At 39.3% G+C, this 15,713-nt stretch overlaps 1 protein-coding gene across 1 annotated transcript in view; it reads right to left on the bottom strand.

The window, feature by feature from the left end:
• Window positions 1–15,713, bottom strand: part of si:dkey-215k6.1 (transmembrane protein 132C) — a 283,845-nt gene that overhangs the window by 183,068 nt on the left and 85,064 nt on the right. Inside the window, exons 2-3 of the mRNA XM_055011657.1 lie at window positions 9,694–10,112; window positions 8,268–8,845 (exon numbers count right to left, since the gene is read on the bottom strand). Coding sequence (XP_054867632.1) covers window positions 8,268–8,845; window positions 9,694–10,112 — 997 coding nt within the window. The remainder of the gene's footprint in view (window positions 1–8,267; window positions 8,846–9,693; window positions 10,113–15,713) is intronic.

Here is a 15,713-nt window from a genome sequence, read left to right as displayed (position 1 = left end):
CTTGGTGCGAAGGGACGGCTTCTCTGTGATGCTGGCATCCCAATTTTCAGCCATTCTTGAAAAATATATAAATATCCTAGGGATTATTCAAATATCAATCTGACTACTTATTGTGGCTGATATTTGGCATTTTCCAAATTATTGTTATCGGTAAATTATTGGCCGATAATTGATCAAGTTTGATGCGGCCAACTCTCTCTGTCTGTTGCCACTCTGTGGTGTCAGGAATATCTGTCAAGCAGAGACTGTAAAAGCTGAAGAAGAATCACAAGTTGCTGCCACAAACCAGGGAATTAGCTATTCTCACAGTGGCTAAAGCTATGCTAACAGCTAACTTAGAAGGCAGCCATTAAGTACCCTGAACAAATTTTGAAAAGCAATAATTAATAATGCTTTAAGATATGGAACTTAGCGTGCAATGAAAGTGACAGAACGGTGAAAGATTAAGAAAACAGAAGAACAGCAGAAGCACCTCAGCCGAGAGCATCCTAATTTACTCACTTCTATTTCTAGTTTACATATTCAGTTATAGTTACACTTATTAATACAGAAGTCTAGTTATGAAAGACAGGTTCTCTGCTATCACATGCTGTTAAAACACTACATCAAATAGATATTAGGCCCAAATATAGATTGGCCTTTCTTGATTACCAATAATTGACACCCGCCCCGAAAAACCCATATTGGTCAATCCCAAATATATTTTCTAATGTTGTCCAAAAAAAATCCAAATCTTTGCAGTCAAACCTGCAAATTCTGAGTAGATTGCATCTTTTTAAGTGTCAATTGGAAAACGCACTAAACATAATCTTGTGTCAATGCATTCATTCTGATTAGCTGCATGATAAAAGTGATGAACTGTTACAAGGTCTGACCTATTAAGGCTGCTGTTGCGATTTTCACAGAAAAAGGGCTGCATGTGTACAAAGAGGCTACAAAGTGCAAGAAAACAGAGAAGCCGAGAGAACACAAACTGAAAAAAACTTGTTTGCCTTTTGATAATCACTGTTTAAAATCTATCTCTATAGCCTCACACATACACACACGCAGCATTTATCACCTCATCAGTAATCATCTCACTAATTAGCAAACCAAACAACGATAGCACGGTTCAAGATGACAGCTTTTTAATGAGCGAGATAGTAATCACTTTGACCCTCGGTCTGTCAACATTCCCGCTGATGGAAAAAATGTTGAAATGTTCAGTTAATCGTGGTTTCAAAGTGTCAAACTTCTATTCCAAGGATTTCTATGCATTTGAGCACTGTATTAAATACTTTTGGCTGAATGTTCACTGAACTAGAGCTCCACACAACACAGCATGAATTCATCACCAAGTTTTGCCCACTTTTCCACCTTTTCAAGTTACAAGCAGTGGTGTGAGTGATTACAGAGCTGACAGATGCTAATAAATTTGTGTTTTTAGTTGTACTTTCGAGGCAACATTTTGGTTTAATGCATGAGATTGGGAGTCAGTCCCTGGTTAGTGAAAGCCACTTTGTGCTTGCTTGGTTAACAATTGTTGAAATTAGGATCACAACTGAAACAATTTTTTTCCACTTTACTGGTAGTTTGGATGGGACATTAGATGAAACAGCTTCTGAAAGCAGAGCTGCAGTCTAGCCTGGTTCAAGAACTTGGCTGAGCTTGTTTGGTTTCAGCAACGGTGCACAAAGCAACAGAGCAAAAAGAACGAGGCTGAAGAAAAAGGTTGCACATCTTGGTGCCCCGTTTTGTGCTGCTCTTCCTTCTTTTCTACAAATTTCCACCATCTTTATTTCCTATTTACTATTTTAGGACAAGACACATTCTGAATTCAAAAGTCTTGCTCATTATTTTTACTATACTTACTGTGCAGAAGTGTTGGGTAACACATACAATACTACATTACATTCAATAAACATATGAAAATAAAAAAAAACTATAAGGATAATGCATAATGTGTGAAATAATAAATACACTAATATATTGTCTTTCGAAGCAAATACTTAGAAATTCATTAATTTAGTTAAATTTGAACTGTGCAAATAATTTTCAAAGCGAGCAACAAGTTACTCCCTGACGACATTCAACAACCGTTCAGAAGAAAGCTTGCAAGTCATGAATTAAGAAGAAATTTGAATTTTAAAAAGCTATTTGCTCATGAAGAACAGATGTTTATCAGTTTTTGGGGTAAACTTATGGAACAGTCTGGACGAGGAACTCAAAATGAGCACAACTATGAAACAATTTAAGAAAAAAATAGCTTGAAAAATAGAAAAATGTGGAACAGTAAATGTGTTCTTGGGTGTTCTAAAAAGCTATATAAGGATAGTGTTTGAAGCAAGCAGGAAACAGTAAGATGTGAGATTTACAGACAGGGAGGGGGTTAATAAGTTTATCTTCATCCTATTCATTTTCAGACATTATTTTAGGTTCTGGATTTGGTTTGGTTGTTTTTTGTTTTGTTTTTGTGTGGGGCAGCCTAAGACTGTAAATTTTAGACTTTGGCCTTCAAAACTAACTTTTCATTGAGCTTTTGTTTTTTTAAAAAAACAATCATCCCAGAACAGCTTCATAAAATAGATTTTTAGACATTTGGGTCTGTCAATCTTTGATACACATGAAGATATGACAATTATATTTATGGAGGAAGTAAATGTAGAAATGGAGATGGAAAGAAAATTACATTGGAGATAATATCTGTAAGGAGTCAATGGAAAAACCCCACAGCACAGATTTTCTTGGTCAGAAACAAGCAACCCTCTTGCTTGTCTGCCATCTACATCCCTCTTTCTTTCTCCTAATTTGCTGCTCATGTCCATAATCTCCTTGTTCTGTCACCTTTCATGATCTTCCAATCAGCAAAATGCATCTTGGAAGAGAGGAGAACTTTAATTTCCCTGCCTGCAGTGAGAAAGAGAAACATGGCAGGAACTACTGCATTGAAAATGATTTAATTACTTAAATATGCAGCTAAACTGAAAAATGATGATATAACAAGTTGGGCAAACAAGCTGGAAATGGGTTCTTTTGTGACAAAAAAAACCCTCATTTCTCATTTAAAAAAAAAAATAAAGTTGAAATCACAGTGTCTGATGTTATCTGAATAACAGGATACACACAAAAGCACTGACTTCTTTCTCTGGTACTTCTCATTCAACAATTTTTTTTTTTTTTTTTTACCATTTTATGAGCTTCTCTTTGCCTTTCAATGTGAAGCTAGACTCAGACACAAAGAGTGTGAGAGTTCATTTAAGTTTGACCTTTTATCTTTAGTGTTCTTCCATTGTGTATTAACATCTAAGAATCAAAAAAACAATTGAAGACTCATCTAACACGTGTGTTCTGTTTATTCAAGATGTTTATTCTATCTCTGTCATTTTCATTTAGTCACAAGGTCAATGGAGCAGCAGTTTGTGTTCCTGTGCAGAGGGAACAAAACTCTTTCAATTTTTCATTTCTGCAAGGTACTGCAGCACCAAAGATGGTTCATTTTACCATGACTGTATAACTCCTGGTCTTAGCCCTGTTCTGAATGGACTGTTTTGGTGTTTGTAGCTCCTCATACAGCTGATCTGCTGCTGACCTGCCCCCTTCAGGAAGAAGACTCTCTCTGCTTCTGTGCTTGACAGCATGGAACAAAGCAGGTGACCAAACGGCAGTTGACATATGTAAATGAATGTGTGACACCAGGACTTTCTATTATTTCTAAATGATTATTTGACATTAAAATATTGTCAAATTCATTGAACAACTGCTGTTTTTAGCTCATGTGTATGATGAGTTTGTCAGACAACATCGCAGTTGTAAAATCACTAGTTTAGTTTCTGTTGATTGACAACAGAATGGAAGCAGCTTTATTGAAAATTTGACTCTATTAGACTGCAGTAAATGTGAACACAGAGCAGGAGAGAAGCAAACAGATGTAATGGATTGATACAGGCTGAGTTTAGGTTTCACTGAAGCACAGCACTTCGTGAAAATACACTAATCTATTCAATATTTCTTAAAGGTCCCAACATCTCTGAATGTCCCTCGGCCTTACATCTGACCTGTGATTATAACATCAGCCACATTAGTCACATAACATGCTAACACCAGGGATTTTCTTTCAGTTCCTCAAATGCTGGCAGTGCAAAAAGACTTTCGTATTCACTCTTGCAGCCAATAGCAGAACATTTGATGTGCTTTACTCATGGCTGAGACATTTTAGCAGAAGCAGCTCTAGAAAGTAAACATTCTAACAGACTAAGAGGTTGCTGCTCATTCTGAATGATTCACCTTGAAAGCAGCAGGCAGTGAGGAGGCAGAATGTTCCAATTTTCAGCTGGATAACTATTGGTTTCTCTCTTTCTACACAGAAAATGAATAAAAATCTGACTAGCTTGTATAGCTAGGAGGCAATCTAGTTAAGAGGAGGTTAGTGGAATGGCAGTAGTAAGTGACTCAAACTCTCACAGCCTTTTTATTTTTACACCTCCAAGTTTTTAGGACACGGAAGACACAATAAAATAGATTTTCACCAAATGGGCCATTTAAATTAATACTTCAGCTACTTGAAAAGTCTGAGAATGATTGAGTAATGGTGATGTAATGCACCACTAAGTCTTTTCTTTTTAACATATTAGCAATATTTGATTGATTTAATATATATTTTATCTCTTATTTTCATATTCAACTGTTGTTTTTTTCCATGAAAGGTGAATGATAAATAACAAGGCAGCACAGTGGTGATAGCTTTATAGAAAAATTCACTTTCAGTTTAAAAGCACATCTAATGTTGTACGCAAAGTTACATTTAGGGACAACTGAGGTGTATGTGGTGACAGTTGAGGTTTGGCTTGAATGGTAGAATTGGTAGAATGAAATCGCAATATTTAAAAACAATCACAGCTGTGACTCAAAGTGTAACTCAGCTGGAAGATGACTAGCAGTGTAACCTTATCGGCATTGCATGTCTCTAGACAACCATGAGCATAGTTTCAGCTAGTTGTCTGCAGACTGGTGGACTCATCCCAAAGTGACAGAATCATGTATGGTTACGTGAGAGTACGAGCTCAGTGACAGGTGATACAGAAAGGATGCCCAATCCAATCTGACAAATGCGCTCTGCCTCCATTCCTCAGCCTTGCATCTTATCTTTTCTTTTCTTTTAAAAACGCTGCGAGGAAGACACGCAAGTGAAAGAAGCTTTTGCCTTCTCTTCTTTATCCATCTCCCTCATTAAGACTTTTCACTTTTTTTTAATACATTTTCCCTTTTCCTTTCCATCCCAGTCTATCTCTTCCACTTGTCCTCCCTCCGTGTCCCTCCATCGCCTGAGCAGTTTATCATAATCACATCACCTCAGTGTAATGGAGCACACTTAAGGCTTATTATGTGTCACACACACATGTGCACAGACACACACATGCACACACTTGGAGATCCACTTAAGCCTTATTACATGTCTGACTGTGCTTCTAACATGGGAGATTATCCATCGGACTGTATGCTCGGGCAGAGGGCAAGAGCCGCAGATAACACACACACACACACACACACACACACACACACACACACACACACACACACACACACACACACACACACACACACACACACACACACACACACACACACACACACACACACACACACACACACACACACACGCGCGCACACCTCACCTCGGATGCAAAGACGAGGATAGATTTAGAGAATTGGACATCCTTCAAAATGGAGACACAAATAGACAAGTGTATGAGATGAGAAAAAACTGCAACAGAACATAATAGAACAGAATAGAGCACGGCCTACCAGCATGTAGGGGAAAAAAAGCTATGATGCCAGAAAACAGAAGAGGGTGATTTTTTTTCTCCGCTATCTTTCTGTAGCAGTGCCACACACACACACACACACACACACACACACACACACACACACACACACACACAACGGGGGTGTTGTACGATGAAGACAGAGACAAAGTGTCCGTGGGGGGAACCAAAGAGTGCACCTCATCACTTCTACAGGTACGTGTGTGCTTTATACACACATATAGAACACACAGCAAACAAGCGTGTGCAGCGTCCCGCCGTGTTCATGGATGAAGTATGTGCATTCACATGGCAGAGAGGAATAATGTGGGCAGGATGTTGGCTGAGTATTTATTTTCCTCTGTCTCGGTAACAATGTGTGTGAGTTTGTGTGTTTGTCAGGACAAGGTGCAGTGCAGTCTAGCCACTTGTTCTTTTCCTCCAGTGTCCCGACTTGACCTCGGGAATTCACGTGCAGGACAACAGGCACATCTTTTCAGCGTCTTGTGGGAAACATATAGGAAATTTTCTTAGGGCATCCGATTAAAAAGCTGAATCACACCAATAAAGAAAGACTTCTTGCTAAGTAACCCCTCAAGTCTGTTGTTATATCACTGTTATAATTGTATTCATTGCTAAGGGTCCTCTTCCTTACAAGTGTTTCCTATTGCAATACAGAGTCTAATTAGTCCTTAATTACATAACTGTAAGTATCACATAGAGGTCCACTAAATGCTCTGCAATGGAAGTATAACATATAACACTACACTTGTCCCAGTCCACCCAAAATACAGGTCTTATCAGCCAGAATAAGTTAATGATGGAGTATGTAATTCTAATCCAAGGCCATCTGTTCTGTGTGTGCATTGAAAAACAGAAACAGTTTTGCAAACAGGGAAACAAAGAAAGTGGTTCGGACCGATGCACAGAGCTCTATTCTAGCGTGTCCTGTGCACGTCTATGCTCGTGCACGTTCATGTTGGTGCATGGGACAGAAGGAAGGGGAGGGGGAAGGAGGTGAGGGGAAATGGGGAAGTGGGATTGACAAGGAGAGTAAACTGAGCACATGCTAACTATCCTAGTGTGCTAAATAGAGCTAAATATCAAGAATCTTTCTCCAGAAACCCAAACTCTACCTTTAAAGGGTGTTTGGCCATTAATGCTGTGTTAAAATGCAATATTGTAATAATAACATTACACAGAGAAAATCCTCATCAATCAGAAAAGTCATCAGAACTATGCTAGTTAACTACTACACCTACTAAGCAGTCCTCACCATCAAAAAGTTACTTAGAGTTATTTTAAACTACAAAGTAAATGCTACCATAATTTCCAGTTCAGCTGAACAATCCCAAACCTCATTGGTTCAACAATCATTAATCTTTAATTACATGATTCATTACATAAATCCAAATTACATACTAATATCACATTCTCTAGAGGCAGGTCAGCCTTCTGCTGGTTCACATGTACTACTGGAATGGTGTTTTAATCAGGGACAAATGCACAGAAACTCAAGCGGTTCCAAATAAATTTTGCTGCACAACTGTGTGACTTTCACAATGAAAAATTAACTGACATTCAGTGCAAATGATCTGAGAGAATATTCGAGCCGCGTGTGAAAAATAGGAGTCACCTGACATATGCCAGTTAATGTGCTCAGTGGGTTTCAGGATTTCTTTGAATCACTGTGAGGCTGGATTACAAAAAAAAAAAAAAAAAAAATCAAATATCCAAAATAGCTCTCTAAAACGATCTCAATAGTTCTAATTCTCATAGGGGTATATTGTAATAGTAATGTTATATGCAGCCATGGTGATGTGCACTGGGATGCTGGTCGGATAGAATGATAAATTTGCACATCTGTCATTTGTCAGCCTGAAATCCCTGAAGTCAGTGAAATGATGAGGCAGAGATGCAATTCAGATCGGCATGCTTACTTCAGATCACTGGATGTAAATTTATAGTTTCCCAGAAAAAGGAAATAGTTTTCTGGGAAACAAGCCCATGAAAAGAGTTTCCTGCTTTTGTCAGAAACCACGTACAGTAGCTGACCTCTTAAAGCTCACCTGAGACCCACTATGGACACCACCCTGCAAGAACTACTTTAATTTTATACCTTTTCTTTCATTTCCCAGGCTGCACAACTTTCAGTCCCTCTCAGTCACCCTCTCCCCCGACCTGCTTTTCATTTTCTGTTATTTTTTCCTTTTCTCCTTGGATCAGTCATGAATATTCATGAAGATGTTATTTGCACTGCTGGCTCCTGAAAGAGGCTGAGTACACAAAGGTGACAGCCATCAACCTCAGGAGGCGGCGGTGTTGAAAGATGAGAGACTGCGGATGGGGAGGAAACGAATAAATGGAGATGATAAAAAAAAAGACGAATCAGAGAGACAACTCAAATGTGAAAGGAGACAAAAAGAGAACAGAATACCAAATAAAAACCAAAGGTAATAAGCTCTGTGAAAGCGTTTGTTTTCCTACCTCAGTGTAAACTGCTCTGTGTTTGAATCCGTCTTCATGTAGACGCCGAACGCCACAGTCTTGCCGAGCCGAACCGGGCTGGGTGGCACTAGAACTTCCACGTTTTCATCTATTTGCAGTTTCTCTCCTTTGGCAGAAACTGGACCAACACTCATTTCTACAGAACCAGCTTTCAGCATGTCTTGAAGACCCCCATCCACGAGGGTGCTCCACTGTCCCCCAAGGCCCAAGCCGAGGCCTCCAAATGGCCCGACGTTTGCACTCTGACCTCTCCACGGCTCGTTGACGATGGAAGGACACTCCTGACCGGCCCCTTCCACTGGTATAATTGAGTAATAGACATCCACTGATGGTAGAGTCACTTCGGGAGGTCTTTTTCTCACTTGCGGTGGTGCAAACCAAGCTGGGGGAATTTCCAGACGGACGACACAGATGCCAGATGGTCCCACGAGTCGGCAACCTGCCGAGGGTGCTGCTTCGCTGGTGTCACGGACGGCCAAGGCTCTGACACATGGGAGGAGGGATGGAGGAGGCGGATCAGGCTCATCCCAACGCCGCCCGACCAGGTAAAACAATACCTGAGGAGAACACAGATAAATGTATTTGGACAGCTACAAGACACTGCACCTTCAAAGACTATAAATCTTACTTACGCTGTAATAGACAGCGTAAATTACTAATTATGACCAAACACCTTGCAGAAAAACAAAATGGGTTTCTGCACAGATTTTTGCATATTCACAAATAAGTGAATTATTTAAAGCTGCATTATTCAGTATATTTATTGTGTGTGAATAGTGGACCATAATCTGAAAATCATGGCTCATCTTGGTAAAGTCAAAGGGAATTATCATCAAACTCTGCAGCTGCTTAATGCCAGAATTCATTGTTTTCATTTTCCAGTCCACAACTTTATATAGTTTCGTTTCATTCTCACCATTATCCAGCTAAAGCAGGCATTAGTTTAACAAAAATGGAGCATCTTGCTGCTAAAGAGATGTATTTTTTTCTCTCTTCAGGAATCTGACGAAACCAGAACTGTCAGAGATTGATCATAGAACTACAGTAATATCAACAAGAAATGCTAATGTGCTACTTTCTGCTGGATGTGCAAATAAACAATTAAATATTGCTGTATCAGTAGTACTGTCCACTGCTACAAGTGGCCAAAAATCATTTAGTGTAAGTTTTGCAGATAAAATCTTACCTTTCTGCCTGCAACACCAAGGATATGTGCATTTATCCTCAAATAATATAATGGATTTCTTTATACAGTAACTAACAAGCTTCAAGTAGTCAATAATGGCTTCTAATGAATGACTGCATGAGCAAATAGACATGTTCCTATGGATTTGATCGTGCTTTTTGAATAGGTAAGTATATGTATGAGTAAATATACCAAACTAAAACATGAAACCACCAGTACCTGTATCCAAGGCCTTGTTGACCCCACTTTGGGCACCACCACTTGACCTTTAACCTTCCAGTTCAGTGTCACCTGGTTGGTGGGGAGCATCAGGTGGGGTGGTGGGCCTTGAAGCAGCTCAACTGGGATCGGCTGCTCAATGCTCATGTTTCCGTAGCTGCAGTTGATGCTCGGCAGGGACTGTGGGGCGGCGATTCCCGGTTCTAGCTGGTGGAGAAAGAAGGGCTCGGTCCGCGATGACAGGCTGCCGTTTCGCATAACCTCCTGATTGGCTTCCCGGAGGAAGAAGGCGGAGTCGGCGCCGCTTAGCTGGCATTGGACGGGCAGGTAGGTGGGGAGGGAGGAGGAGAAACGGGGCTGAGGGGAGTCCTGCACTCCGCCTGGTCCACCGCCTACTGCTCCTGCTCTGCTGTCAGACACTGAATAAAGATAAAGGAGGAAAATAAGAGGTAAGGAAAATGAGGAAACAGACAGAAAAGAGAAGAAAAAGATTAGCTGCCTTATCACTGTAAAATACATCCTTTTCATGAAACAGACATCTAATGCCTGCCTACAACTTGTAATTCCTACAAAGTTATTTTAACTTGACCCCAGAGCAGCTAATCTGCTATTAAAATAAAGTCAACATTGTGTAAATCGGATGCTTATTGACCTGTGAAGTGCATTTTTACTGCATACAGACACTGATATAAACACATCCACACATCTATCAGCTTTTCCACATAAATTTCCACGTTTTACAGTCATCTGACACAAACGAACACCGCAGTGCACTGGGTTTCTCAACAAGGAGAAATGAGCATAAACACATTAGCTCACAATATATATACACAAGTGACAGACTCAGCATCAGGGGTTACATTAATGCAATCACTTCCTTTTTATCCCCGTTGGAAACGCGTTACACCAGCACATATCAGAAAAATGACATATTGCTCTTTGGCAGTTTATTTCCATATATTTACATTCTTTTTTAATTTATTTATTTTTTATTCATTGCACGGTGTATTTACCAGACATTTCACAAACACTGGGAGTTTGGAGCCGAGGATTACTGGGATTTTGGAGTAGTATCTCATTTACAAAGAGGACAAAAGGTTCCACTGACTGTGTTGCGTTGGGAGGGAGTTTTGCTTACTAACCTTTATCCTCCATCTGTTTAGCTTGTCAGCATTATATTATGCAAGGCAATGAACCACCCAACTTATTGTAACCTCCTTGAATGCGAATGTTTGCTAGATGTCGACATGTGCCACAGTTAATTATGTTGTGGTTTAGTGGAATTCAGGACAAGCTTGGTTCCTTTATCGCCAGGGTTTGGTTTTAAGTAAATGTAAAATCCAGCAAAAATTAAAATGTGTACACTTTGCCAGCAATGTTGTAACAGATTTACTTATTTCACATTTAATTTTTAGAGATTTTGTGCTCTGTGCTTTTCTCTGTGGTTTGAAGCGGGCGTGGCCTAGTTTAAGAAAAGTGGTTATTGCTGATTTACTCAACAATATGTCATGTTACAGAGAGAGATTTGAAGATTTGAACTCAGGTTTTCAAGGCCTTGAGACAGTCTAGCATTGCCCTGGTCCATTATTATCTGTCTGTGTAGCCTCCTTAAACAGTACTGTAATGTAGATATTATCCCTAAGTAGAGAAACAAGTTTCATATCTCACCAAAAATGGTCAGTAAAACTGCTGGGAAGCTGAGCTATGGCTAGTCTACTGCTCTCCAATAGATTACTATAAACTATGCTTTTCTTGAGATTTGACATGTGCGGTGTACGGTGCTGATCTTTGTGTGAGAATAGCAAGAAAAAAATCAGAATATGTGTAAAATGAATACCCTACATTAAAGTCTACTTCTGCAATAATGCCACAAACTATAAAATAATGCATTTTCCTATACAAAGAATAGACTGATTTCCTTTGAACCCCTGCTGGCACAGAAAAAAAAAAACACACACATACAGCAGTAAGGTTCGTGTGGAAATGTGTACGTGTATTTTTGTGTCCTAGGGAAGCAGAGTGTGAAAATATAATGAGGGTGGGACAGCGTAGCGCTGTCTGGGGCAAGTCATACCGAGGCGACTACACAAAAAAATAATAGCAGAGAAATAAAGTGATACCTCGGCGTAACATGAATAAGCAGGCTGGTTTGGTTATGGTGCGTGGGCACGCAGGGATAAGTTTAAAAGGAGAGAGACAAGCAGAGGGAAAAGAAGACTGCAAGAGAGCAATAGAATAAAGGAAAGAGAAGTGATGCAAAGGAAGAAGAAACCAAAAAAGTGAGGTGAAGAGAGAGAAAGACAGGAAAATATCTGTAGAAAATGTGCTCGGAGAGGAAAGTGGCTGATTGGAGATGCTGGCATTTTTATGTTATAGAGGTTGACTGCATGCACTTGGATACAAATAACTTGTATCCAAGCAGAACTTTGAATATATGAATATACTGCAGCGTATCAATAATGCTTTGGAAACCCAGAAAGATGCTCACAAGAAGAAACTAAGAAAAAAAATACAAATTTCTTGTTTCAATTCATGCTGGTCCTGAAAACTTCTCTTTAAGAGTTTTCTGGAGAGTGGACAAAACTTCACAACGCCTTTTATACAAGTATGTTAGACTAAACCTGACATAGAGGTTAACATTATGAAGATTTATGCCTGCAGAATGAAGATTCATGTTTTGGAGCTTCTCATCCTTGGAGGTTGAGAGTCACATACAAAAAGCCCCCAGAATCTATTGCTTAAAATGTGGCCAAACTGAATTTTCAAATGTAGCTTGAAGTAATCTTGACAGATAGGTCAAGTAGTTCGGACACAATAGCTTAAAAAGTAAGCTTCAGGTTTTCATTCCCCATTCTTTCCTCAGCAGTATGGGTGTCCTTGAGGTGCAAATGTCTACATGTGTGTTTGTGTGTGAGTGTCCACGGGAGTCTTATGAAGCATATGTCCCAGTCCCTTACAGGGACCCGGAACAGCTGACACACACACTCACACATGCAGAGCCTTGTCATGCAGGCAAAAGTTGACCCTTGGTTGGAGTCATTGACATAATAAAATATGAGAAACTGTTTTTTTTTTTTTTTTTCAAAAAAATAAAATTTCCCAACTTATGTTAATTCTCAGTGACTTTTAAATAGATCAGTAGAGTATTTTGTCACTATTGGTAAGGTTTTGTTTCTCTGAGTATTGGTTCTTTGCAACGTTAGTAAGACGTCATCATTTTAACATTTCTTGGGCAATAAAATCCAGAATTATTACGTATACCATCAGTATATGAGTGCTACTGTTAGCAGTTTTCAGTTAAGCAACATTATGATTAAAATGATATTTTCAGCCATATGAGACAGAGCGATCTCCACTCAATAGGTGGCGCTATGTTACAAGTCAGGGTTGGCCCTCTGTCATCCTAACACCGGTATGCCATTGGCTGCCATTAAAGCTGGCATGGTCCAGATTCCCTGGCATCATTACTTTGGCATCCATAAACCACAACAGGAGTCCACACCCGCTGTGTCCTGCTGCACAGTGCGTCTGTGTGTGTGTCTGCATGTGTGGATTCATGAGCGCTCTAATGTGTCCACATATGTGCACGCATGAATAAGTATGTTTACGTGTTTGGATGACGTGTTCAGAAGTGTACATGTGCATATATGCATACTTGTGTGTACATAACTGAGGAGATATACTGTACATATATAGATATGTGTGGGCTCTAAAGTGAGTGTGGAAAATTGGACAGGAATAAAGCCAGATGTACAGAGATTTGACAAGGCCCATCTGTGATCCTTCTTCCCCCTCCCAAAAAAAATGCCCATCCTGCTCTACTTCCAAGTGCAGACACACACACACACACACACACACACATGCAGCCAGTAATCAAAACACAGTGGAGCGTGTAGGACAGGAAGAAAGAGAAAAGGAAGAAAGCAGCAAGAGCAAAGCCAGATGAGTGCGAGTGAGGAGAAGAGATGCTAAGATGTGATAATGCTATCAGTGCTGCTTGATATTGTGTTGGTTAAATATTGAGTCTGATTTTTAGATTTAATTAGAGACAGGTACGCACTCACACACACAGTTAGGGCTATCTTTCATATCAACGTGGTGTGTGCATCTGTGTTTAGACAGAGAAAGACTGGGTGTGTCTGCCATAGCAAATTACACAAACAGATGCAGAAACATGAACTAGAAAATAAACACGTTCACACACAAAAGATCCATATTTCAATTTATTCTTAGTTACTGTTTTCATTTTATTCTGTAGTAGGTCTATTGACATGCTCCAAAGGTATAAAAATGCTTCACAATGTTAATCCTGGTTTACTTTTACACACCAACACACTACTTCTCTCTCAGGTCTGTGTGCTGACTGGCCCAACTAGGTTTTTTTTTTTGTTCTAAACTGAGAAAGTTCTGCAAAGTTCTAGGGGTGCTTTTCAGCAGAAAATATTTATTTTAGTTCCTGGAATGTTGTTTTAAGGCAGGATAAAGTTCTCTAAAGAGATTCCATAAGTGTTCTTTAAACATTTTCCAAATGTTGGATTGGGAATGTCCTTCATTTTGTATTTTGTAACATTGTGGGAATGTTTTATGTAAGAACATTCTCAACTGCAACATTCCCCAAACATCCTATTGCAGACAAAATGTTCTACCTTTTTTATTATATCAAATTACAGGAACGTTCTTTTTAAAATAGTTTATGTCTTCTGAAGTCTCTATAACGTTTTCAAAATGTTTCTTGAATGTTGGTTTGGCATTTGGTATTTTCTATTTTCTTCTTCTTAGCCTACAGTAAGAAGAACAAATATTTCCACACTGCCTTTCTACACCTGTGAACTGTTGAAATACACCAAAATGTCCAAAAAAAAAACCTGAGAAGCATTTGATGAAAATCATCAAACATGGTTTTGGTTTTGCTTCATTCAGCGCAGACACAGCACTGGAAAGAAGAGAAAAAATCCATCATGGGAGAATCTTCTGAAAAGAATGAAGTCCATTGATCACACAGATGGCACACGATCTGAGCGAGAGACGGGAAGAGATAGGGAGAGAGATGCAGACAGATACAGAGAGATAAATAGAGATGGTGTGAGTTATGGACGAAAGGAAGGAAAGTGGGGTGAGGAGAAGAGATAACGGTGAAAGAGGATGAGAGAGGGATGAGGTTTCTATTTCTGAGCAGCGCATTCATCACAAGCATAGAGTTTATTTTGGTGGTCTCTCTGTCTCTTGGTCTCTCAACAGATCTCTCACTTTCTGTCTGTCTTTGTACTATCCAATACAGTCTCTCTTCACTGGTGTTGGTGATTGTTTTTTTTTTTTTTTTAAATGCTTAAAAAAAACGGAATTTTACTGGTCATGAGCACTTCTTTTCAGCCCATGAAAACAGTCACAAAATGTCTTACGTGGCTGCGGAAAAAGTTTGTCATTATGAATGAGCTTCAGCTTGGAGATTACAAATTAAAAGTCTTAAAAATTATGAATTGGGGATGTAGGATGTTGGAAGACCCTTTCAAGGCCAAAAGGTTGAATAAAAACTCCCATTAGTGGCATTGCGGGAAATGTAGGATCCAGCTTTTTGGCCATTCAATCAACTTTGAAATTTTTTCCATCGATGACACGCTTCCCTTTAATCATTATATTTTCAGATCATGCAAGTCATCTGTATTCATTTAAGATATATTAACATCAGAAAGCACCTATGATTTAATGTAGATGACTACAACATGGCAAAATCTGGAACTACAGAATTTAGAAACCCCATAAATGTTCTCAACTCGTATTTACAGACATTTTACTTGAAAGTTGAGAAAATGCTCCTCTTGGTGTCAAAATGGACAAATGGATGCCAATTAATGCAACAAGGGCCGGAGAAGGTAAGCACAGTGCCTTCCAACATTATGAAATCTGGTGCAATAACCCTGCAAGAAACTGGCACGACAAGAAAACCTGCAATGGATGTATTTGTTGGGACTGTGACAAAAATACGCCTAATATTTAATATGTAGTCTGCCATAGGTTGTCAT

This window comes from Amphiprion ocellaris, chromosome 6, assembly GCF_022539595.1.
Source record: "Amphiprion ocellaris isolate individual 3 ecotype Okinawa chromosome 6, ASM2253959v1, whole genome shotgun sequence".
Classification (NCBI taxonomy): Eukaryota; Metazoa; Chordata; class Actinopteri; family Pomacentridae; genus Amphiprion; species Amphiprion ocellaris.
Note: the sequence above shows the minus strand (reverse complement) of the source record. Positions and strands in the feature narration are given on the sequence as shown.